Source organism: Moschus berezovskii, chromosome 8 (assembly GCF_049115385.1).
Source record: "Moschus berezovskii isolate FMDL1 chromosome 8, NW_MosBer_1.0, whole genome shotgun sequence".
In the NCBI taxonomy this organism is placed as follows: domain Eukaryota; kingdom Metazoa; phylum Chordata; class Mammalia; order Artiodactyla; family Moschidae; genus Moschus; species Moschus berezovskii.
In genome coordinates, this window is record NC_142467.1 from 108,308,621 (window position 1) to 108,334,262 (window position 25,642).

At 51.7% G+C, this 25,642-nt stretch overlaps 1 protein-coding gene across 1 annotated transcript in view; it reads right to left on the reverse strand.

The window, feature by feature from the left end:
• Nucleotides 1-312: 312 nt before the first annotated feature.
• Nucleotides 313-25,642, reverse strand: part of PBX4 (PBX homeobox 4) — a 51,045-nt gene continuing 25,715 nt past the window's right edge. Inside the window, exons 3-8 of the mRNA XM_088839229.1 lie at nucleotides 7,949-8,193; nucleotides 7,486-7,676; nucleotides 7,110-7,245; nucleotides 3,452-3,608; nucleotides 2,983-3,168; nucleotides 313-1,120 (exon numbers count right to left, since the gene is read on the reverse strand). Of these exons, the coding sequence (XP_088695355.1) occupies nucleotides 1,038-1,120; nucleotides 2,983-3,168; nucleotides 3,452-3,608; nucleotides 7,110-7,245; nucleotides 7,486-7,676; nucleotides 7,949-8,193 (998 nt within the window). The 3' untranslated portion in view covers nucleotides 313-1,037. The remainder of the gene's footprint in view (nucleotides 1,121-2,982; nucleotides 3,169-3,451; nucleotides 3,609-7,109; nucleotides 7,246-7,485; nucleotides 7,677-7,948; nucleotides 8,194-25,642) is intronic.

Consider the following 25,642-nt stretch of genomic DNA (forward strand, 5'->3'; position numbering starts at 1 on the left):
GTCAGGGCCCCGGTGACGTAGACCGATGGGCAGATACAACATTTGCTCAGGGCCCTGAGCTGTCCCCATTGCGGGCTCATTTAATTCCCCCAACAGCCCAGCCCTACCTTCTTGTTTTGGCTGCACCAGGCCTCAGTTGTGGCATGGGGCGCCTTTAGGTGTGGCATGTGAAGTCTGCTGTGGCGCGTGGGATCCAGTTTCTTGACCAGGGATAGAACCCGGGCCTCTTGCATTGGAAGCCCAGAGTCTTAGCTACTGGAGCGCCAAAGAAGTCCCCCAGCTCTACCATCTTCTTTCCCAGGGAGGGGAAGAGGAGACGGAGCGAAGGCCCCCTCGAAGGCTGAAGCAGAGGAGGAACCAGGTGAGGGGGCAGAGGGACGGCTGGGAGGCGGGGCACACTGAGCACTGAACCTCAGGCCAGCGGGATTTCAAGAGCACAGAGGAAGGAAAGCGCTTGGGAAGTTTATTGTGTCGAATGACATTTCAGCTGAAAATGGTAGAACTTGTATTAACAGAAGAAAGAAAAGTGCCAAACTAATTCCGGTAAAACCCTGAGCTCACACAGACTTAAATCAAAACTGCATTTTCATAACACAACACAAGTCGGGGAGGCAGTGTCTGGGAGAGTTGGCACCCAGACGGACCAGTGAGCAAAAGGGTCGCAACTCAACAACTGCGCTTGCGACGTCGTCAGCCACTGCCAGCAACAGATCTGGGGTGAGTGGTGGCAAAATTAAAATTAGTCCAAAATTTTAATGGCAGAACTGGTGCCAGAATTTCTTGTAGAAATAGTCATAGTCTTAACCATAAAATTACTATATATATATATACACATATATATGTATAAATATAAAAACAAGATTTGGGAGAACAAGTAGCATCTCAAGCTGTTTCAAATCCAAGCTGGTAAGCAGAGGATGGTGTCAGTGTCTCTGGCCGGCAGCTCAGGGAGCGCCCTCTGCTGTCAGCTCTGGGTTTTCTGAAGGAACTCGAGGGCAGGTCACACCGGCCTCTTTTCTGCTCACCCCCACACTTAATTAGATGCGTCTGAGGTGACACTGCCGGGGTTGCCAACGGGTGAAGCGGTTGGCATTCGCTTCTCCTGCCAGCCGCCCCTGGCCTGAAAAGACAGAGACAGAGACTCAGAGGGGGGCCGTGAAGACTGGTGGCCCATCCAGCCTCCATGTCCCTTAGAACGTGCTGAGAACTGCGAGAGGAGCCAGGAGACTGGGGGGATGCAGGGGTCTGCCCTGAGTCGCAGCTGGCCTCCACATGGACGTGCTTCCTTGGCAGGGTCTGGCTTCTGCTGGCCGGGCGCTGGCAGGGGAAGGACGGGGCACCACGGCACGTGCTCTGAGTGGGAGGGAGACCCAGGCAGGCCTGGAGCTAGCGGGCCCTGAAAGACCGTGGTGAGATGTGCTGAGCAGCAAGAGGTTCAGGAACCCAGCAGGACGTGCGCCTGACTGGAGTTAGGACGGAAGGGCCCATGGCTGCGGGGACTCTGTCTGCGCTGTGGGGATGTACTGGCACACGTGACCGTGGGGTGTTCGTCCACAGACCCCCCCACCATCATGGAAACCACTATTGACAATGGCTATCTGCTCCAAGGTGAGTCCTGTGTGCAGCCCACGAGAGCAATAACGCACAAGCTCCCCTTCTCCTTCCTCATTCTCAAACTGTTCTGAACAGGCTGAGCCTGCCTGCCTGCACCCTCTAGTGCATCCAGCCCCACGAGGCCCAAGACCCTGCTCCCTTCCCCCTCTCCCCATGTGCCAGAAAACAGCACTGCTCCACTCAGCCTCAGTCTGAAAGCACCTGGGGCGTGGATGCTGGCTGCAGGGGGACACACTCTGCCCTCGGGTGGGCACCACAGGCCTGTGACCCCAGCAGCAAGACGTGAGTGAGGAGGGGAGGGCCGACCTGGCAGGCCTGGGAGGTGACAGCCTGGGGCCCGGGTGGGCCTGGGAGCTAAAGGGCAGCTCAGGGCTGAGGAGTCAGCGCCCAGCTGGGTGGGGGGTGGTAGAGGAGCAGGGGTGCTCAGCCTGGAGACCTTCTCTCGGGAAGAGCATCTGTACCTGCCCAGGCCAGGGGACTGGGGCACAGCTGGGCATACACACCACATCCCACACTTCCCACTTACTACTTGGGGCCGACAGGACCCGGGCCCCAGTCAGTGGACCCCTCACCCTGAGTCACTCTCACAGGCTTTCCCCTACTGTGGCTGTGGCGCTGGGCCTTGGGCAAGTGCAGAGCAGGATGAGCTGGCCACCTGGTGGCATCAGAGTGCCAGCTCTGCCAGGTGCTGACTGTGGGCTGTGGGGTTGCCATGGTGACGAGATGCACTGCATCCATTCCCTGCATCTTTAAGAGGGGTATACTGAGGAGGGAGATTTGACTCTGAAGCAAACAGTCTGGCTGCGTAAGACCCTGCCCACTGCTGCATGGCCGTGTTACACCTGTACCTGCACAGCTCTGCAGCACAGTCCTGAGGGCACATCCTGAGAGCCGCAATCTAAGGCCCATGCTCTTCCCAGTCGCCAAAATGGACCTTCACTCTGGCCCAGCTGGGCGCCAGCGGAGGGGGTGGCCGGGACGGTGAGGCGTGCTGAAGGCTCTGAGCTCAGGGGGCACCTTCAGACCACTGGGGCCTCGTTTTCCCACCCCACCCTCTGCCTCCTTGGGGAGGGAGGGCCCCTTCCCGACAGGCAGAGCCCACTGTGCCCACTGAGTCCTGTGAGGACTGAGGTCTCTGCTGAGCGGCCCACGGTGCCGAGCTCCCTGAGGGGCTCCGCCCGCCTGCTCCATGCCCGTGACGAGGGCCTGGCGGGCCCACCTGGTCGTCATACCCTTCATGAGAGCCTGCAGAGACCGCGATGCGGCTGAGGCGGCCAGTCCCGAGGACCTGCCACCCACGGGCACTCCAGGCCTGCTCGTCACTAGGTCAGGGAGCCCACAGGTCTCGGGGTTGTGCCACAGACTCACCTGGGCCAGGAGGCCGCCTCCACGGGGGGTGGGCTGGAGGCAGGCCAGCATCTGCAGGCGGATAAGCGCGTCCCCAGGGCCAGTCAGCGGAGAGGGGCCAGAGGAGCCTGCAGGGGTCGGAGGGGTCAGGACTAGCGTTCCTGCCCCGGGAGGTGCAGCGACGCCTCAGGTGGGACTTGCCAGCCCCTGGGTCAGGAGGAGGCCATGAATGTGACTCCCATGGCCCCCAGCCCTCCTGCAGCCTGTGTGGGTGGGGAGACCAGCCTTCTGGGGTGCACCTTCTGTCCCCACGACACCCACACAGCTGTGGGGCTGTGTGATTTGACGGGGACCATCTCCGGTGGGAATGGAAAGCCTGCAGTGTGAGCAGAGGAGAGAGGCGTGCGCAGAGCCCATTGGCTGCCCCGGACGCGGCTCAGTGCACTCGGCCTCGGGGGGCCGCTGAGCCCGGCTGGGCGGCCTCACTCACTGGAGTGGGACATCGATGGGGGGCTGGCCCGGCGCCCTGGGCCCCTGACTTCGGTGGCGTCCACTGCCGCCTTGGCTCTGTAGATGGTAGCCTCTTCTTGAAACTTCCTCATGTTCTTTTTATACCGAATTCTTTTGTTGCCGAACCAGTTGGAGACCTGTGGACACACAGAGACAGAAGTCGCTGGAAAGGCTGACGGAGCAATGAGACATGAAATGAGGGGGGCATTGCTGAGTGACAGCGCGTGGCCCCAGGACGGGGTGAGAGGCTGAGACTGTGAAGCTTTCACCGATGAACCCTGGGCACGGGGAAATGTCTGCTATGTGCTGGGGGTGCCCTGGAGTCGGCGTGGCTTACAGAGAGGGAGGGGCTGCGTTGCTGCTTGAGGACCTGGCGCTGCTGGAGCCTGGGGTGAGGATGGCGGTGGGAGAAGAGCAGGCGCGTCACACGCTTGGGGAGACCAGTGTCTGCTCACCGCAGGCCACAGGCTGAAGCCTGACGCGGGACACCTGCCCCAGCAGCCGCGTTTCTGGGAATGCAGTTTAAGCAAAGAACACGATCGCATCTAAAACTTATCAAAGGATAAAGGACCACCTGACGGAGCAGGGGCAAGAGCTGAGCGGAGCACAGGGAGCCTTCAGCCCTCGAAGCCGGCTGGGAGCTGCAGTCACACACATCTTGTAGGCAGGGGCCCAGCCCTGACACATCTGCACGGGCCCTCTGGGGCAGGGCTCCTCCCTGTGGATCACTCTCTGGGTGGGTGGTGTCCTGGGCCCTGAGGGTGCTGAGCAGCATCCCTGGTCTCCACCCGCCAGAGGCCAGGCGTGCCCTCCCCTCCCCTCGAGCTGTGACAATGAAAACGTCCCCTGGCTGGCTGAGAGGCTGGACAGCGCCCAGCATGGAGACATGTGCGACCGGAAACACCGTGTATCCCAAGCAGGGTGCCTGGGCCTGCAGTTCTGTGCACACACGAGCCCTGCATTCTCATGGACAGAAACACGCAGTTGAACTGCATGGCAGGACTGTGGATGACCTTTTCTCCTTTAAAAATTAGTTTCTTTAGCGTCCCTCTACAATCCTCTCAATGTCAACCACAGACAGAAAGAGCCCCATGTGTGTTCCCTGCTCTCAACTCTCCTGCCCTCGGTGTGAGTGTGACCTGCTCGCAACCAAGCCAGGTAAGCACCTGGCTCCCACTCACCTCCAAGAACGCACCCGCATGTCTGTGCTGAAGTTTGCAGAAGAATGTCAGCGAGCGGTTTTCCATGTTGAATTCAACTGGCATTTTAGAGGGACGAAGGGCAGACTTCCCGAGTTGGTGTCAGAGGGGGAGCTGGTTCAGGCTGGGGTCCGACCTCCCTACGGGGTCTGTCCTAGCACCTTGGACAGGAGTGAGATGCCCTCTCTGCAAGGCTCACCATAGCTTGGCGTCACCGGCCACTCCCTGCCCAGTCCCTCTGGCCCCTGTCGTCCGTGTAGCTGTAGCCACTCAGGTCTCCACCCATTGCCCTGTCCATGCGCTCAGCGCCCCTGTCCTTCCCCCTCGGGCCTCCTCAGCCTGCAGCTGCAGCTGACCCTTCCTGAAAACATCCGTGGTCTCATCTGCAACGCCCTTTGCCTGATGTTGCTCCACTATTTTCTCCTTAAGTGCGCCTCACAGCCTGCACTATGTTTGGAGCCTTAACTTGGCTCTCAGCCATTTTTACTGAGGAGCCACCACAGTGGGGAGGGGTCCCAGGACACAATTCTGCTGCTGGTGGGTGGGTGGGGATGTCAGTGCTCAGCTGCTGAGCGGGAGTCACTGGAATGTGGCCAGTGCTTTTCAAACCTTTGTTTGTCATGAACTCCCTCCTCAGATGAAGTGTAGACCCCAGACCCGTCTGCTGTCTGAGGCGGCAGGCCCTGAAGTGAATCTGGTCATTTCCAGACAACTCCTGGGGACAGATGGGCTGCCATGCCTCCCACTTCTTCTGGGCCTCGAGGTCCTAGAAGCGCAACCCTCACTTTAGCTCTGGCCGAAGCGCTGAGGATACCACGGCAGATCCGGGTGAATGAGGACACCTGAGAGGCCTCGCTGCCTGTGTGACCCTGCAGACCTCCTGGGTGCCACTGCCCCCAAGTTGCTGCTGGACTCGGCAGGGACTGGGGCAGAGGGAGGTGACTGAGGGCACAGGTTGACCGGGCTGGAAACTCAGCCCCTCCCTCAGCACAGCGGGAGGGGTGGCCCCGCTTACTGAGTCCGGGCCCCTGATGGCCCTCTCTGTGGCCAGAGGCAGGCGCCAACCCCCACGCGGCCCCGTGGGTGCTGCCTGGTCCGCTTTCTCACTTGTGGCCTGCCTGTACTTAACTGTTCTCATTTTAAAACCTTTTGAAAGGGCTTCCCTGGTAGTCTAGTGGTTAAGAATCCACCTGCCAATGCAGGAGGCATGAGTTCAATCCCTGGTCTAGAAAGGTCTCACATGCCTCAGAGCAGCTAAGCTCAAGCCGGAGCGCCCGTGTTGTGGCACTGTACAGCAAGAGAAGCCACCGCGATGAGCAGGCCGCACTGCACAACTAGAGTAGCCCCCACTCTGCAGCTAGAGAAAGCCTGTGCAAAGCAGCGAAGACCCAGCACAGATAAAAATCAATAAGACAAGCAACAAAACCTTCTGACGTATTTCTTGGGCTCTCGCCTTAGCCCCGACCCCACCCGAATCCCACTGAGATGAACAGTCATCCCAATATGGTCTGAAGTTGTCTGGGTCTCTTCTCCAACCTGCGCTCCTATTTCCCATCTGGAGCCAGCTGTTGCCTGTCTTGTTGCCCTCAGACTCACACACTGGACTGTCTGAGCAACTAGCAGGTAATGCACACGCCTGAATTTATTCCAGGATAACTGAAGTGGTACTTTTGCACAAGAGCTGGTCTATGACTTTAAGTCCTAATTTTGCTCCAAGTTCTTTTTCTTCTCATTAGCTTACACCCCATCCATCTTACAGAACACAGCACACCCCTCTGATATGAGAATATGAAATCTTAACGACTGGGCTTCCTTGGCGGTTCAGTGGTAAAGAATCTACCTGCCAACACAGGAGACACAGGTTTGATCCCTGATCCAGGAAGATCCCATATGCCGTGGAACAACTCAGCCCATGTGTCCCAACTACTGAGGCTGCACTCTGGAGCCCGGGAGCCACAACTGCTGAAGCCCGCTTGCCCCAGAGCCCGTGCTCCACTACAAGAGAGGCCAGTGCAATGAGAGGCCCGGGCCCCACAATGAAGAGCAGCCCCTGCTCGCCACACCTAGAGAGAAGCCTGCAGTGCAGACCCAGCACAGCCAAAACTAAATACAGCAGTAAACAGAATGTAAGGTTTAAAAAACTTCCTAATGACTGCAGTTCACCGAGGATCACTACTGAGTGCTATGCTCAGTGGTGCGGGGCCTCACACTCCATACCCATTGCCTCAGGGAGCATGGGAGGGCAGGTATGGCTTCCTGCCTGAGCCCACGTTCATGGCCCAGACCTGGGACCTGAGCCCAGCCAGCCAGTTCCGAGGCTGCACTGCACGTGCTTGGCTGTGGCTGCACCCCACATTCGGCTCCTGCGCCACACATTTGATGAACCTCCCTGGGTGTCCCTTTCGGGTTCAGGGAGGTGTGACAGGAAAGGACCATCACCTGGGAGACCGTGATGCCACCCCTCCTGGCCAGCTCCTCTTTGGCTTCTTCACTGGGATATGGGTTGCTCAAATGGGAATAAAAGTATTCATTCAGCACTTCTGTGGCTTGCTTGCTGAAATTCTGCCGCTTACGCCTGAGAAGACAGATAGCCTCAGCCGGTGATCACCCATGGGGCCTCATCCCCATCTCTGATCGAGAGGCTGTGCCAGCAGCAGTCAGCACTTCCGAGCCTTCCTGGAGGCTGTGTGAGGGCCGCAGCCACAGCTGTGATCAGAACCCCTGCCCAGGCTGGGAGGCTTCCGTAACTCAGACCCAAACCAGCGCAGGACCTGCTTCCTCTTCCTGAGGTCACAGGTCGGGGGTCGGGCCTGACCTGGCATCGAGGAGCCTCGCACGCAGGGCCATCACAGCCTCACAGGCGCTCTGCTTCAGCTGCATCTGGATGCTGTTGAACTTGCCGTGGATGACGCCCACCATGCGCTCTATCTCTGTGGGCGAGACGGGCCTGATCCTGCTCTGCTCTTGGAGGAGGCTGGTGACGTGCATGGTGAACTCGCGGCAGGCCTGGGGCGGGGACACACACGCCAGCTGGTGACCACCTAGCAGGCTGGCCTGGGGTCCCGTGTGGGATCAGCCACCTGCCCTCCGAGCCTCTCACACAGGCTGGCTACTGAGAAATGATGGCAAGGGGCTGGGGTCAAATCGGCTACCTCTGCTATGAGACCAAGCTCGTGGGCTCTCTGCTCGATGCTGCCAAGGGAAGGCAGTTTGTACTTCATGGTTTCCTTTGACAAACGTGCATTCCCATGACAGAAACTTCCACGCAGAAAGATCACCTGTTCATATTTCTCTAGCTCGGAGTGGTACATCTGTCGGATCTGGGACAGCCTGGCCCTGTAGTCAGAGTGCTCGAGGCCACTGTTGTTTGGACGGCCACCTGGCGTTGCCTCGTTGGCTGCTGCTGCTGCTCCGCCCCCTTGCTTCTCAGGCCTGGACACGCCCTCGGCCAGCAGCATGTTCTCCAGCCTCAGGAGCTGAGCATCAGGGGGGCCCGTGTCCTGAACGCCATGGGTGCTCGACACTGGATCAGAGAGAGGAGGTGGGGTCACTGTCTGTTGTTGGAGCGAAAACCACCAGCACCACAGAGCGGCCGCGTGTCTCAACATTCCTCAGGAGCCCTCTCGGGGAGGGAAAGGCTGTCTGATAACAGACATCAAATAACCCACTCTGGTGCTGGTCTAGCTGCTGTGCCAGGAGTGCAGGGGGCAGACGCGCCACAGCCCACAGCCCACAGCTGGGTACATGTGGAGCTCCAGGCAGGGCAGGGGTGGGATGGCACCAGGTGCTGGAAAGCCTGAAGCCCTGAATCACGCCTCCAAATGGGAGAGGAGGCACCTTCCAGATGCTCACAGTGCATGGACAGGAATATGAAGGCTAGTGGCAGCCTGGCTTTGGGCAAGGCTGTGCTGGTCTGTGTCTGAAACTGAGCCCCCCCGAAACCAAGTTCCCTCACTGAGTCTCATTAACTTCTCTATCTAAAACCTCATTCCCTTTCTCGTCCCCTTTGACCTCAACCCTGTGTTTTTCAGTCGCAAAGTCATGTCTGACTGTTTGTGACTCCATGGACTGTAGCCCGCCAGGCTCCTCTGTCCATGGGATTCTCCAGGCAAGAATACTGAAGTGGGTTGCCATGCCCTTCTCCAGGGAATCTTCCCAACCCAGGGATCAAACCCGAGTTTCTTGCTTGGCAGGTGGATTCTTTACCATTGAGCCACCTGAGAAGCCTCAACCCCGTGTTAACTGAACACTAATGACTAATATTAGTGTTAGTTGAACATCTGAACACAGATAACTAATATTCTGTTGTTGATGACATGGTTAAGGTGCTAAAGTTGCTATCATAGATATTTCATCATTCATGTACAAACTCAGGTTGTGTCTCCAGGGCAAGATGAGCTAACAGGCACGGACCACCTGGAGAGTGAATCATAGGCCAGAAACATCCTGACTGTTGAAACTATGATTATGAAATGTCACAAGATGATGCTTAACTCCAGCCTCTCTGTTCTCCCCCTTAAAAAAAGACCTTCATTCAAAGACCAAAGTGGGGTAGATCTGAGGCTTGTCTCCCACTCCCTTGCTTGGCGCCCTGAAATAAATGCTGTACTTTCCTTCACCAGGACCTGGTGTCAGTAGAGTGAATTTGTTTTTCAGGTTACTGAACTTTGGTTTGGTAATACGTCTGTTGTGTCTGTGTCTATTGTGTGAGTGTGTTGAGGGGAGGGTTTTTGCTGTGAAATCAGAGAGGAAAAGATGGATCCAGAGGTGCCAGAAGAAATGAACTAACTCACTGAGAGATGGGTTAGTTTGAGCACAGACCCAGTTGCATGGCTTTATAACATGGAGAAGCCATCCTAGCTAGGCGATGTGCTCAAGGGAAAGACTGGATGGGCAGTGGATGGGCAGGGGACGAGCCCCTGCTGTCTGAGGGGTGCATGTCAGCTATGAGGCAGCCAGAGGGAGAGGCCCCAGACTGACCACCGGAATATGAAAGTGTTAGTCGCTCAGTTGTGTCTGACTCTTTGCAACCCCATAGACTGTAGCCCTTCAGGCTCCGCTGTCCACGGGATTTCCTAAGCAAGAATACTGGAGTGGGTTGCCATTTCCTCTTCCAGGGGGTCTTCCCAATGCAGGGATCGAACCTGTGCCTCCTGTGTTTCCTGCACTGGCAGGTGGATTCTTTACCGTCTGAGCCACCAGGACTTGAGAAAAAGGAAGACGCTGTGACAGCTCCCACATTTGCCCTGGAAGGCGCTACTTTTACCCAAGCAGAAGACTCAAAACAGCAGGCAGGCAGGTGAAAAGGTGGTGTCAGGTTGGTCCCTGACACAGCTCAGCACAAACATCTGGGTGGCTGCGAAGCAGCTGCTACCTAGGAGCTGAGGCTGAGCTGACCAGTTCAGGTGCTAGAAGGTATTCCTGAGTCATCGGGGTGTGGCATGTGTTTGGGAAGTCTGTTTCTATCTGCCTGTACCTTCTCACCTATGAGAAGGCCACACTCCCTGAATGCTAGAAAATCAGCATTTAAAGGGTAGGCAAAGGAGGAGATGGAAAGAGTTATGAGGCAGGTGGAGGAATAATCAGAAGTGGTAACAGAGGGGTGAAAACAGGCTTGGTCATTAGGGGAAAATTGTTCAGTTCAGTTCAGTTGCTCAGTTGTGTCCAACTCTTTGCAACTCCATGGACTGCAGCATGCCAGGCCTCCCTGTCCATCACCAAGTCCTGGAGTTTACTCAAACTCATGTCCGTTGAGTTGGTGATACCATCCAACCAGGGGAAGATTGTTAACCTCTGCAAAAGCAGCTTCAGGGCATGGTGGGGTGAAGCCTGACTAGCAAGCTCAGAGGAGGACAGGAGGCAGGCAGTACAGGGAGGAGGCTGCTGCAGGGGTTACAGAGTGAGGCTCGGGTCCAGGGAGGGTGGTCTTGCAGGACCTGTTTTTTCTCTGCCTTTTCAGTGATGGAACACATATCTGTGGAGACACAGGAAGGAAGGTTGAGGGGTGGTTCCTAAGGGGATGGGAGGCAGGGAATGGGGAAGGAGGTAATGATAGATGATATAGATTCCATGTAGTTCTAACTGTCAAGAAAAAGTTTTAAGTCTTTTCTTAGAAACAGGTTGTCAGTATTATCAGTTACTAATGGACTTCAGTGCTCAGATAAGAATTGAGCTTAGGGAATTCCCTGGTGGTTCAGGGGTTAGGACTCAGCACTTTCACTGTCATGGCCTGGTTCAACCCCTGGTCCTATAAGCTGCATGGTGCAGCTGCTCATTAATCATGTGCCACGTTCTTGTTCCCTATTTAACAGATGAACTTTTTTTGGTAAAAAACGCACTAGCAAAAACTGAAGGAGTTCAAGAGATATCCTTGCAGGAATTTTCCTCACAGGCAGGGACCTCTGCCTCCTCAGATTCGGGGACTCAACTCACACAAAAGCACCCTTTCCCTTTAGTCCCACTGGGCTGCAACAGGGCTCTTTCTGAAAGAAAGAAAGGAAAAGGGTCCCTTTTATGAGTTGTGGGCCTTCCAGTTCAGAGACCTAATTCTCTAACGGCCTTACTTGGTCTTCAAGAAGCGCCAGATGTAAAGGCTGGGGACTTCTGGACAGAGCGGAGCTGCGCTGCCTGATCCTTGTAAAGGCCCACACCCCCCGTAACCATTCCTAACCCAGAGCAGATTACGGACATGCTCTTCCCTCATCCCTCTGTGTGTGTGGATCCTATTGATTCCACCTCGACGCCTGGCCCACCATCCAGCCCTTCCCTTCACGCCCCTCCCGGAACCCTGCTGCGTTGACCCCTTCCTGCCCTTTGCGACCTGTGAGGAAAGCTCTCCCCTCCGGTCCATCAGGCATACCTGCAAGCTGACTACCCTCAAATGCTGTCTTCATCACGCCAGTCTTCTGTTCAAAGACTTCAACTAGCTCTGCATCCACAGCGGCAGCCTAGACTCTGACACCTGGCACTCAGGGCCTTTCCTGACAGCCTTCCAAACCCGCCCTTGTGAGCTTTCCCTCTTCTGGGCCCGTCATGGCCCTTGGAAGCACTGCGACTGTCTCAGGCTTGCTCAGCAGCTCCTCCCTAAGCACCCATGGGTCCGGCCTGGGCTCAGGAGTGACCGAGAGGGACACCCACAGCACTCCGCCCCCCCACCCCCAGAGGGCCCCCAGCACAGCCTGCCTCCCAGGGCTGGAGAGGTCCCTTCAGCTTCTCTCGTTACAGTTAGGGGCAGGGGTGGTTCAGGCTGGACACATGACTGAGTGAAGGGTGGCTGGGAGCACATGTGTGTGTTTGGCATGTGTGTGTGTGACTCTGGGCTGCTGAGGAGTGCTTAGTAGTCAGTCTTTTGTTCTTTTTGTTTGGCCACGCCTTGCAACTTGTGGGATCTCTGTTTCCCAACCAGGGATTGAGCCTGGGTTAAGGCAGTGAAAGCACCGAATCCTAACCACTAGGGAACTCCCCTTTCGCTCTTTTATTTAACCAACAGTGTCAAAAGAATGCACTGGTCATAGCAAACACCCTCTTCCAACAACATGAGAGACAATTCTACACATGGACATCACCAGATGGTCAATACCAATATCAGATTGATTACGCTCTTTGCAACCAAAGATTGAGAAGCTCTATACAGTAAGTAAAAACAAGACCTGGCTCAGATCATGAGCTCCTTATTGCAAAATTCAGGCTTGAATTGAAGAAAGCCGAAGTTCCAGTACTTTGGCCATCTGATGCAAAGAGTTGACTCATTAGAAAAGACCCTGATCCTGTGAAAGATTGCAGGTGGAAGGAGAAGGGGGTGACAGAGGATGAGATGGTTGGAGGGCATCACCAACTCAATGGACATGAGTTTGAGCCAGCTCTGGGAGATGGTGAAGGACAGGGAGGCCTGGTGCGCTGCCATCCACGGGGTCACAAGGAGTCAGACAAGAACGAGCGACTGAACAACAGCCACAAATTGAAGAAACTCGGGAAAGCCACCGGGCCGTTCAGCTATGACCTAAATCAAGTCCCTTAGGATTGCACAGTGGGGGTGACAAACAGACTCAAGGGGCTGGATCCGCTAGACAGAGTGCCTGAAGAGCTATAGGCAGAGATTGTAGCACTGTACAGGAGGCAGTGACCAAAATCATCCCCAAGAAAAGAAATGCAAGAAAGCAAAGTGGCTGTCTGAGGAGGCCTTACAAACAGCTGACGAAAGAAGAGAAGCAGAAGGCAAGGGAGAAAGGGGAAGGTATACACAACTGAATGCAGGCTTCCAGAGGACAGCAAGGAGCGATAAGGCCTTTTTACATGAACACTTTAAGCAAGGGAGTTTCCGAAAAACATCTGATTGAATACGCTAAAACCTTTGACTGTGGAGATCACAACAAACTGCGGAAAATTCTCAAAGAGATGGGAATACCAGATCACCCTACCTATCTTCTGAGAAACCTATAAAAGGTTCAAGAAGCAACAGTTACAACTGGACATGAAATTGGTTCAAAACTGGGAAAGCAGTACAAGGCTGTAGATTGTCACCCTGCTAATTTAATTTATATATAGAGAACATCATACGACATGTAGGGCTGGATGAATCAAAAACTGGAAATAAGATTGCCAAGAGAAATATCAACAACCTCAGATATGCAGATGATATCAATCTAATGGCAGAAAGTGAAAAGAAACATAAAGAATCTCCTGATGAAAGTGAAAGAGGAGAGTGAAAAAGCTGGCTTGAAAATCCACATTCAAAAAACTAAGATCATGGCATCTGATCCCATCAGTTCAGTTCAGTTCAGTCGCTCAGTCATGTCCGACTCTCCACGACCCCATGAATCGCAGCACGCCAGGTCTCCCTGTCCATCACCAACTCCCGGAGTTCACTCAAACTCATGTCCATCGAGTCAGTGATGCCATCCAGCCATCTCATTCTCTGTCGTCCCCTTCTCCTCCCGCCCCCAATCCCTTCCAGCGTCAGGGCCTTTTCTAATGAATCAACTCTTTGCATGAGGTGGCCAAAGTATTGGAGTTTCAACTTCAACATCAGTCCTTCCAATGAACAGCCAGGACTTATCTCCTTTAGGATGGACTGGTTGGATCTTCTTGCAGTCCAAGGGACTCTCAAGAGTGTTCTCCAACACCACAGGTCAAAAGCATCAATTCTTTGGCGCTCAGCTTTCTGCACAGTCCAACTCTCACATCCATACATGACTACTGGAAAAACTATAGCCTTGACTAGACGGACCTTCGTTGGCAAAGTAATGTCTCTGCTTTTTAATATGCTATCTAGGTTGGTCATAACTTTCCTTCCAAGGAGTAAGCATCTTTAATTTCATGGCTGCAATCAGCATCTGCAGTGATTTTTGGAGCCCAGAAAAATAAAGTCTGACACTGTTTCCACTGTCTCCCCATCTATTTCCCATGAAGTGATGGGACCAGATGCCATGATCTTAGTTTTCTGAATGTTGAACTTTAAGCCAACTTTTTCACTCTCCTCCTTTACTTTCATCAAGAGGCTTTTTAGTTCCTCTTTACTTTCTGCCATAAGGATGGTATCATCTGCATATCTGAGGTTATTGATATTTCTCCCGGCAATGTTGATTCCAGCTTGTGCTTCCTCCAGCCCGGCATTTATATAAGCAGGATCCCATCACTTCATGGCAAATAGATGGGGAAAAAGTGGAAGCAGTGACAGATTTTATTTTCTCAGGCTCTAAAATCACTGCGGATGGTGACTGCAGCCATGAAATTAAAAGATGCTTGCTACTTGGAAGGAAAGCTATGACAAACCTAGATAATGTATTAAAAAGCAGAGATGTCACTTTGCTGACAAAGGTCCATATAGTCAATGCTATGATTTTTCCAGTAGTCATGTATGGATGTGAGAGTTGGACCATAAAGAAGGCTGAACGCTGAAGAACTGATACTTTTGAATTGTGGTGCTGGTGAAGACTCTTGAGAATTCCATGGACTGCAAAGACATCAAACCAGTCAATCCTAAACGAAACTGATCTTGAATATTCATTGGAAGGACTGATGCTGAAGCTCCAATACATTGTCGGTGAAGAGCTGACTCACTGGAAATGACACTGATGAAGGGAAAGACTGAAGGCAAAAAGGGAAAGGGGTGTCAGAGGACAAGATGGTGAGCTACCATCGCTGACTCAGTGACACGAACCTGAGCAAACTCCAAGAATTAGTGGAGGACAGAGGAGCCTGGCAAGCTACAGTCCACGAGGTTGCAAAGAGTTAGACATGACTTATTGGCTGAACAATGACAGCAAAGAATCTGAGAACCCATAAGTCAAGTACCCAACCAGGTGCAGGAGATTAACAAACAAAACACACTGGAGAACGATGGGACCTGTTCTCAGCTGAAAACTCACAGAGAGCTCTGAGAACACAGAGAACCTTGTCTCACACCTCGTTACGGGGTATGCATTATTGCAGCCTTTTTTGGAGGGGTGCTAAACGCTGATTAACATCTTCAAATTCTTGTCTGAGAACTTACCCTACAGGACACCAGTAGATGTTATATTTATAGGACATACAAGACCACACTGAAAAAAAAAAAAAAGGCCACACTGAAACTGTGAAAAACCAAACCTGCCTATATGCCCAGGAATAAGGATACTCCTGGGCAGCAGACTGGCCCCAGGGCAGCCAGCAGCGGCAGAGAGACCCTGGAGCCCTCTCCTCCAACATATGCTCCAGCCTTCCCCAGACTCCCTTCCAAGCTACTCCAGAAGGAGCTTTGCCTTGACTTTTGAGTCGCACGGCCATTGGCGGTTTATATGCTCAATGAGGACCAGCAGTGGAACAACCAGGGCACCAGGCATGTCACCCAGCTACATGGAGCAGCCGAAGGGCATGTCCCTGCTAGTCAGGGCCTGACAAAACATGGCCCACTAAAGAAGGGAACGCGAACCACTGCAGCATTCCTGCCTCGAGAACCCCATGAACAGCATGAAAAGGCAAAATGATATGATACTGAAAGATGAACTCCCCAGGTCGGTAGATGTTCAATAAACCAATGGGGAAGAGAGGAGAAATACCTACAAAAAGAATGAAGAGGCGGAGTCAAAGCAGAAACAACACCCAGGTGTGGATGTGTCTGCTGGTGAAAGGAAAGTCCGATGCTGTAAACAGCAATACTGCACAGGAACCTGGATTGTTAGGTCCATGAATCAAGGCAAACTGGAAGTAGTCAAGCAGGAGATGGCAAGAGTGTACGTAGACATTTAGGAATTGGTGAACTAAAATGGACTGGAATGGGTGAATTTAACTCAGATGACCATTATATCTACTACTGTGGGCAAGAATCCCTTAGAACAAATGGAGTAGCTGTCATAGTCAACAAAAGAGTCCAAAATGCAGTAGTTGGTTACAATCTCAAAAATAACAGAATGATCTTGGTTCGTTTCCAAGGGAAACCACTCAACATCACAGTAATCCAAGTCTATGCCCCAATCACTAATGCTAAAGAAGCTGAAGCTGAATGGTCCTATGATGACTTACGAGACCTTCTAGAACTAACACCAAAAAAAAAAAAAAAATGTCCTTTTCATCACAGGGGACTGGAATGCAAAAGTAGGAAGTTACCTGGAGTAACAGGCAAGTTGGGCCTTGGATTACAAAATGAAGCACAGAAAAGGCTAATAGAGTTTTGCCAAGAGAACGCACTGGTCATAGCAAACACCCTCTTCCAACAACACAAGAGATGACTTTACACATGGACATCACCAGATGGTCAATATCGAAATTAGATTGATTATATTCTTTGCAGCTGAAGATGAAGAAACTCTATACAATTAGCAAAAACAAGACCTGGAGCTGACTGTGACTCAGATCATGAACTCTTTATTGCAAAATTCAGGTTCAAATTGAAGAAAGTAGGGAAAACCACTAGGCCATTCAGGTATGACCTAAATCAAATCCCTATGATTATACAGTGGAAGTGACAAACAGATTCAATACACCAGATTTGGTAGATGGAGTTCCTGAAGAATTATGGAAGGAGGTTCATAACACTGTACAGGAGGTGGTGACCAAAACCATCCCCAAGAAAAAGAAATGCAAGAAAGCAAAGTGGTTGTCTGAGAAGGCCTTACAAGTAGCTGAGAAAAGAAGAGAAGTAAAAGGCAAAGGGGAAAGGGAAAGATACACCCAACTCAATGCAGAGTTCCAGAGAACAGCAAGGAGAGACAAGAAAGCTTTCTTAAGCAAATATTGCAAAGAAATAGAGGAACACAATATAATGGGAAAGTCTAGAGATTTCTTTAAGAAAACTGGAGATACCAAGGGAATATTTCATGCAAAGATGGGCACAATAAAGGACAGAAATGACAGAGCAGAAGACATTAAGAAGAGGTAGCCAGAATATACAGAAGAACTGTACAGAAAAGCTCTTAATGACCCAGAAAACCACGATGGTGTGGTCATTTACCTAGAGCCAGACATCCTAGAGTGTGAAGTCAAGTGGGCCTTAGGAAGCATTGCTACAAACAAAGCTAGTGGAGGTGATGGAACTTCAAATCCTAAAAGGTGATGCTGTTAAAGTGCTGTACTCAATATGCCAGCAAATTTGGAAAACTCAGCAGTGGCCATAGGACTGGAAAAGGTGTTTTCATTCCAATTCCAAAGAAAGGCAGTGCCAAAGAATGTTCAAATTACCATACAATTGCACTCATTTCATATGCTAGCAAGATTATGCTCAAAATTCTCCAAGCTAGGCTTCAGCAGTACGTGAACTGAGAACTTCTAGATGTACAAGGTGGATTTAGAAAAAAGCAGAGGAATCAGAGAAAAAAATTGCCAACATCTTCTGGATCATAGAAAAAGCAAGACAATTCCAAAAAAACACATCTATTTCTGCTTCACTGACTACTCTAAAGCCTTTGACTATGTGGATCACAACAAACTGTGGAATATTCTTGAAGAGATGAGAATACCAGACCACCTTACCTGCCTCCTAAGAAACATGTTTGCAGGATAAGAAGCAACAGTTAGAACTGGACATGGAAAAATGGACTGGTTCCAAATTGGGAAAGGAGTATGTCAAGGCTGTATATTGTCACCTTGCTTATTTAACTTACATGCAGAGTACATCATGTGAAATGCTGGGCTGGATGACTCATAAGCTAGAATAAAGATTGCTGGGAGAAATATCAATAACCTCAGATATGCAGATGATATCACTTTAAGGATGGAAAGTGAAGAGGAACCAAAGAGCCTGTTGATCAAGGTGAAAGAAGATAGTGAAAAAGCCGGCTTAAATCTCAACATTCAAAAAACTAAGATCATGGCATCTGGTCCAATCACTTCATGACAAATAGGTGGGGAAAAAGTGAAAACAATGTCAGATTTCATTTTCTTGAGCTCCAAAATCACTGCGGACAGTGACTGCAGCCATGAAATTAAAAGACGCTTGCTCCTTTAAAGAAAAGTTATGACAAACCTAGACAATGTATTAAAAAGCAGAGACATCACCTTGCTCATCTAGTCAAAGCTATGGTTTTTCCAGTAGTCATGTATGGGTGTGAGAGCTGGACCATAAAGAAGGCTGAGCACTGAAGAATTCGTGCTTTCCAACTGTGGTGCTGAAGACTCCTTGGATAGCAAGGAAATCAAACCAGTCATTCCTAAAGGAAATCAGTCCTAAATATTCACTGGAAGGACTGGTGCTGAAGCTGAAGCTCCAATACTTAGGCTACCTGATGTGAAGAGCCACCTCACTGGAAAAGACCCTGATGCTGGGAAAGATTGAGGGCACAAGGAAAAGGGGGTGACAGGGGATGAGATGGTTGGATGGCATCACTGACTCAGTGGACTGAGTTTGAGCAAGCTCTGGGAGATGGTGAAGGACAGGGAAGTCTGGTGTGCTGCCGTCCACAGGGTCACAATTTAGCGACCGAACGACAGCAACAAGGAGACACTACGCCTGTCACACCCCAGGCCCCGAGGTGCTGACAGTGCGTGTGTTACAGCAGGCGTACACACTTAGAAGTTTAGTGTCTTCAAAGCTGTACGTTTTTGTGAACATACTGTGGTCCCAGCTGTGGACACAGCTCTGCTGAGCACCGTGGCGCTCTGTCAGCGGCCCTGTGTGGAGCCCTGTGAGTCCTCAGCATGGCCCAGCTGTTTCCCAGCACCGTGTCCCTGGCTTGACTGTGGTCATTAGCACATGTGACATCGGCACATTAGCTTCCTCTCACACACGTGCAGATGACTCGTTACTATCAATTACAACAGGCTCATTTCCGGTCCCAGGGGTGCTCCTCAGCTCCCCCAGGGCCCTCGACTTTGGAGCGGGTGGCTCTGGAGCCCAGGAGCTCAGCTCAGGGACACTGTCAGTTAGAGGCATTCAGAGGAGGAGCTGGGATCTAAAACAGAGGCACTCCCCACCAAACCACCAAATTTCCTTATGTTCCCAATTTACTGTGGGTTTAAAAACCACACAATGAGGTAAAATAAAATTATGAATATCAACACATTATGTTTTTTATAAGAAACAATATGGAACTGCTATGTACTAACTTGTGTTCCCCAAATTCACACATGAAACCCCAAATGTCTTTGTGGAATAGGGCCTGTGAGGAAGTAATTAAGGTCAAATGAGGTGATGGGGCAGGGCCCTAATCCACAGGACTGTGGCCTTCTAAGCAGAGGACAGGGCTTCCCTGGTGGTTCAGACAGTAAAGAATCCACCTGCAATGCAGGAGACCTGGGTTTGCTCCCTGGGTCGGGAAGATCCCCTGGAGAAGGGAATGGCAGCCCACTCCAGTATTCTTGCCTGGAGAACCCCATGGACAGAGGAGCCTGGCGGGTTGCAGTTCACGGGGTCGCAGAGTCGGACACGACTGAGTGACTAACACGTCACTTCAAGTAGAGGAAGAGAGACCTCTTCCACCTACAAACCAGTAAGAGAGCCCAGACTAGGAACTGAACTAGCTCCGGACAATAGTAAAGCAACGAGCAGCGGAGTTCCAATAAAACTGTTTACCAGGACTGTGGTCTGGGACTCTGCTCCTCCATGTGTGTCACTGAGCCTAACACGTGTCTGAGGAGGAGCCTGTGTGTGCGGGTCCAGACGGGTCCTCCCACCTCTGCGTCACTGCCTTCAGGCCCCCCCGTCCTTGGAGTGCCTCTGGACCCTTCCCCTTCCCTGACAAGTTTTCTTCTGTGCGTGCAGTACAGAGCAGGAGATTTTAGTGTGTTCATTCAGCTCTAATCTAGACAAGGACTCCTCGAAAGGGAGTGTCTGGTTTGCCTTCTGTCTGCGTGAAGGCCAGCGCAAACGTGACAGGCAGCCACGCGACAGGGTGAATTTATGCCTGTCGAATCTAATGAGACTTTTGAGCTTACTCTTTGAGATGTCTGCTTCATTTTTTGTTTCCCTTTCCTGGTTTCCTTCTTTGTGTTTCGCTTTGGTCCTGGGCAGCAGTGAGCCAAAATGCTTCCTGTGGCCAGGGACGTACTGTCCCTGGGTCACTCCCAGAGGCTGTGGGCACGTCCGGGGGTGCCCCAGTCCCAGATGCAAGGTCCAGGTGAGGGGCAATCCAGCAGTGACACCCTCGGGTAAAGCTGCTCCCTCTCACCCAGGCCTGCCTCCCTGGGTGTCACGCGCACTGTCAGTCTGGGGGTGGAGGTGGCGCTGCTCCCTGAAGGAGTCTGGAGATGAGACGCTGAGGGAAAGCCCCGTGCGCGGTAAAAAGGCTCATTCCAGGTGCTCCCACCGAGGGGACGTGGAGGCGCCGAGTGAGGAAGTGGGGGCCGGGCCCGGCTTGTAAGGGAAGAGCAATCCATTCTCACGGGAAGATCCATGTAGTGAGGAAGCAAGGCCCTCCAACCCCCAACAACGCCAGGCTGGTGGCATCACAGATGCGGCAGGAACCCAGGCTGTGGGCGCTTCCTTCACAGAGAAGGCAGACCAGGTTGCCTGGCCCAGGAGTGAACACCTTAGCCAAGGCAACAGCATGGGAACAGGAGGAGGTGGGGGTGATGCCCTGACGAAGGTGACTGGGGTGAGGAGGCTGGCTGGGCAGGATGGGGAGTGGCACAGCGAGAGGGAGGCCCCCCAGGAGGCCCGGGGACCCACACTGAAGGGGCGGTGCCAGAGCGGGAGCAGGACATGGCCCCACCCCCAGCAGGGGCGGGGCGCTGACCCCCGCCCGACTCCTCAGGTTCTGTTCAGAGAAGCTCCCTGGCACTCCCTGCTGCTGCCCACTCTCCTCACTCACTCAGCTGCCTGCCTTCGGGCCTGGGTCCCACGCCATTCCTGCCTCAGAGACACTTTCCCAATGTGGAAGCAGAGATGTCCCATCAGGCAGGTCCTGGCTCCGGTCAGATCCCCCGGGGAGACTGACCTGCCCAGCTGCCCACCCCACCGCCCCACTGCCTGCCACCGAGGGCTCTGAAGGCCACAGCGGTTTCTGCGTGGCTGTGTGGGACCACCTGCTCCCCAGGGACTGTTGCTGGCTCCTTCACTGCCACGGCTCTGGTTCCCGTAACATTCCTGGCCTCATGGAATCATGGCCCAGAAATAGGAGCCTGTGCTAAGAAACCTCTCCCCAAAGGCTAGCAGGACATTTTAGGGACCAGCACTACCAGGCCCCTCCAGGAAGAGAGAGCACCTTCCTGCTACACCTTTAGAAAAGAGAGACACAGGAAAACCAGCCACTCACAGATGGAAACTGAAGGTGGGCGATCGCACGCAGAAGTCACAGCCCCATGCGTTCATGACCAGAGAGCTGAGAAAGTAAAACATGGTCAGCAACCCGAAGTCAGCAGCATCTGTGAGCATGTGTGAGCACAGACACAGGGCTCACAGCCAAGGGGACTCACCTCTGAACATGGGGGCTTCCAAGCTCTGTCAGTAAAACACACCATTGTCAATGAAAATCAATGTAAGTCTATCAACATAAAGCACCGCAGTAACCCCAAGGAGAAAAAGCATATCTCAAAAGATGCAAAAAGAAACAAATCGATTAAAACAACACCCGTTAATGATAAAAACCCTTAGCAAACCAGGAACAGAAAGAACCCTCCTTAACCTGACAAGGGGCATCTCCCTAAAGCGCGCACACACACACAAATACACACATACACTTGGATGTACTGGGGACCCTTTTGAGGCACTACTTCAAGTCAGACACTGTCCTGTAGATGCCAGTCAAGCGGATGGGACCAGAACCTGGAAAGGGACAGATGGGCAAAGTAAAGATGGGAGATGTCACCTACTTACAGGCTGAAGGGCATCCCTGTGTGGCTGGAGTCACCCAGGGAGTCACTGATGCCACTGACAACTCCCCTCTCATCCTCCACCTCACCCCCAAAGTGGCCTCCAGGTGGGGTCGGTGCTGAGCAATGGCATTCAGACCAGCTGGCCACCCACACTGACAAGGGACCTTTAGATTCTTGCTTCCTGGGGATAACTTGGAATACAGCCTGCTGGTGTTGAGAACTGTCTGCATTTAACTTTGAGGCAATGTTTCCCAGGTCAGTTCTTTAAGCAAGATTCTAGATGAAGCCTTGTTTAATTAAAAAAAATTTTTTTTGTATGTTGTTTCTTTGGCTGCACAGGTCTTAGAGCAGCATGCAGGATCTTTAGTTGCGAGGCATGACGGGTATTTTAGTTGCAGCATGGGGGATCTAGTTCCCCGACCAGGGATTGAACCCCGGTCCCCTGAAGAGTCTTAGCTAGTGGACCACCAGGGCAGTCCCCGAAGCCTTGTTTCAAGTTACTAGACTTTCTCAGTCCCATGAAAGTGGAAGTGTTCATTGCTCAGTTGTGTCCAACTCTTTGTGACCCCAAGGACTGTAGCCTGCCAGGATCCTCTGACCATGGGACTTTCTAGGCAAGAATACTAGAGTGGGTTGCCATTCTCTTCTCCAGGGGATCTTTCCAACCCAGGGATAGAACCTGGGTCTCCCACACTGAAGGCAGATTCTTTATCATCTTTCCCACAGGACTTCACAAAGAATATTTCTTTAGGGAGTGCCCTGGTGGTCCACTGGTTAGGTCTCTGCGCTTTCACTGCCAAGGTCCCTGATCAGGAGCTAAGATTTCACAAGATGAGTGGTGAGGACAAAAAAAGCAAAAAGCCAAAGAATATTCCTTTAGCAAACACTCATCAATTTCTGAAATCACACCTGACATGAATGTTAGATATTCATCAGACTGAAGGAGTATAACACTATGCAAATTCCCATAGGTTCTAATCAATCCTTAGTTGAAATACATCACAACCTAAGCGCTGAAATCTCAACCAAATATGCAAGTTGTTTTCATTTCAATACACGTTTGCAGTTGTTAATTAAAGGCCTGTGATTCTGTCATAGACTATTGAACTGCTGATGCTCAGTAAAAATGGCATGGAGTTTGCTTTAGCTCTGTTTTCTTGTGGCAACAGGGCAAAAGGACAAGACAGAGAAATGTTGTAACAGAAAATGCAGCCAAGTAAAACACCTAGAAAACTGGTCCATGCTCTCCTGTGAGGCTTTGGGAACATTTAAGAGCAACAGCCAAGAAAAAATAGCACTTACAGATGGCTTCTGTATACCTTAAACAAACTTATTTCTCATCCCAAGAGATGCTCTCATTTCAACTGAATGATATCTAGAAGCTTCTGAAGTTGGGCTATGATCACCCAAGGGATGACCTTTACTTTGCTGAGTCCTGCACAGGGAGGTGACCAGCCCAGCAACATGCACAACCATGTCCAACCCATTCCCAGGCTGGAAATCAGATTTTCAGGCCCGCCCCGGACCTAACTCCCCTCTGAGGGATTGGCTCAGGGACTGCTGTCAAGCAGGTTCTGCTGCTGCTGCTGCTGCTGCTAAGTCACTTCAGTCGTGTCCGACTCTGTGCGATTGGAGGTGACTGTAAAAAGGCATTCTCTGTTAAGAAAGATTAGTCACTTTCACACCATCACCAGGTTTACCGATATCGACTGTGGGCCAAGCCCGTAACTGGGTTGGGATACGCTGGCCAGCAGGCACATCTGTGCATTCGCAGGCCGGCATTCCAGGGAGGGGATCAGGAGACACACCAGAGACAAACCCACAGGATAATTTCAGCGAATGGTTAAGCCCTAAGAAGAAACTGCAATAAAGGTACAGACACTGCAAGAAAGTGATGCTTTATAAGAATCTGTGTACCAAGTCCTTAAGCTGTGGGCCCCTGACTAAAATCCCCCAGTCTTTGGGTGGTTTTTATGAAAGTTTTATTGAGAAATGATTCAGGTGACATACAATCCACCCGTTTCCAGTGACTAACTCTGGTTTTTCAGTGCTTTCACCAGGTCGTGCAACCATTGCCTAATTTTTCTCCTCCTCAAAGAGACCCTGGGCCCGTCAGCAGTCACTCCCCACTCTCCCACCCGGCCTCTGGTAACTACTAATCATCTCTTTCCGCCTCTTCTGGACAGTTCACATAAATGGAGCCACGTGCTATTGTGGACATTTTTGTCTGGCTTCTTTCATTCAGCACAGAAGTTGATTTACAATGTTTTAGGTGTGCAGCAAAGTGATTCTGTTATATATATGTTATTTATATAATATATAGAAACATATATTCTATTAATGTACTATATATATGTATCATATATATATTTCTCAGATTATTTTCCATTATAGGTTATTACAAGATATTGAATATAGCTCCCTCTACTATACAGTAGGGCCTTGTTGTTAGAATAAAGTTTTTAAGGTTCCTCAATGTTGTAGTTTGTGTCAGAAAACTTCATTTCTTTTTGTGGCTGGACAGTAGTCCATTGAACAGATGGACCATATTTTGTTTCTCTGGTCATCATCATGGGCATTAGAGTGTTTTTTTTTCATAATTCTTGATTTGTGTATTTGTCTATACTAATCCATCTGTCTGTCCAGTAGGATTTCCCCAGTGATGGAATGTTCTGCATCTGCACTGTCTAATATGTGACCCACCAGCCACACGTGGCTGCTGAGCACTTGAGATGTGGCGAGTGTGGCTTAAGAACGCCTTATTTAATTATACTTGATTTTAATTAATTCGAATGTAAATTGTCCCTGGGGGATGAACCACAGTCTGTCGCTGCAGAGGAGCTATGATAGGGTGGTCAGAACTGGAGGCTCAATTCATGAGTCACCCTGAGACTGTGGGGCCAAGAAAGGATACTCCAAGCAACCTGAAAAATAACCCCAACTCTAGGAGATCTGCTCCCTGCGCAGCCACAGTGAACTACTCCTCAGGTCCAGCCGATCACAAAAGGGGCCCGGATTCCAAAAAAAGTCACACACTGGCCCCAAGGGCAGTCTTTGGGACAGACCCAACCAGAAGGCTGAAACTACCCATCACGATGTTACAATCGCAACAGCTCTGAGTGGCTGAGGGGGAAGGGAAACATAAGTAAAAAAACAAATTAAAAAAATGCTGGATGACTATGCCTGAGAGCTTCCAGCCAGGCCCAGAGCCTGCGCTCCTCAGCAAGAGAAGCCACTAAGATGAGAAGCCCATGCATCGCGACGCAGAGCAGCCCCTGCTCTCTGCAACTAGAGAAAGCCCTTGGGCAGCAATGAAGACCCACCACAGCCAAAAAATAAAATCTATCAATCTTTAAAACAACAAAAAAAAGAAGAAGCTGATGTGCCATCTCCTGCTGTGAGTGCCCCAGGAGGCCCAACCCCCAGGATCGCTCATCGGGCAGAGGCGCCTGGGAACCCAGTGCAGGGTCAGGACCCTCAGCAGTTTTCTTTGGGCCAGGACTTGGTCATTCCTGGTCAGGGGGCTGGGGAAAGCTCAGGCGGAACTGAGACCTTGTTTCTTTTCTTTGTGGTCCGTCCTGAGGCGGGAAGGCCTGTGGCCCGCGTGTTGGACAGGCAGTACTGCCGCGACCGCACTTTCTACTAATACGACAAGACGCCTGGCCACACTGAGCCTGACGTGTAGGCAGCTCTCGGCAGCCGTGATGGCTTGTGTTTTTCAAGGCTGAGTGGTGCCGCTCCTTCCTGAT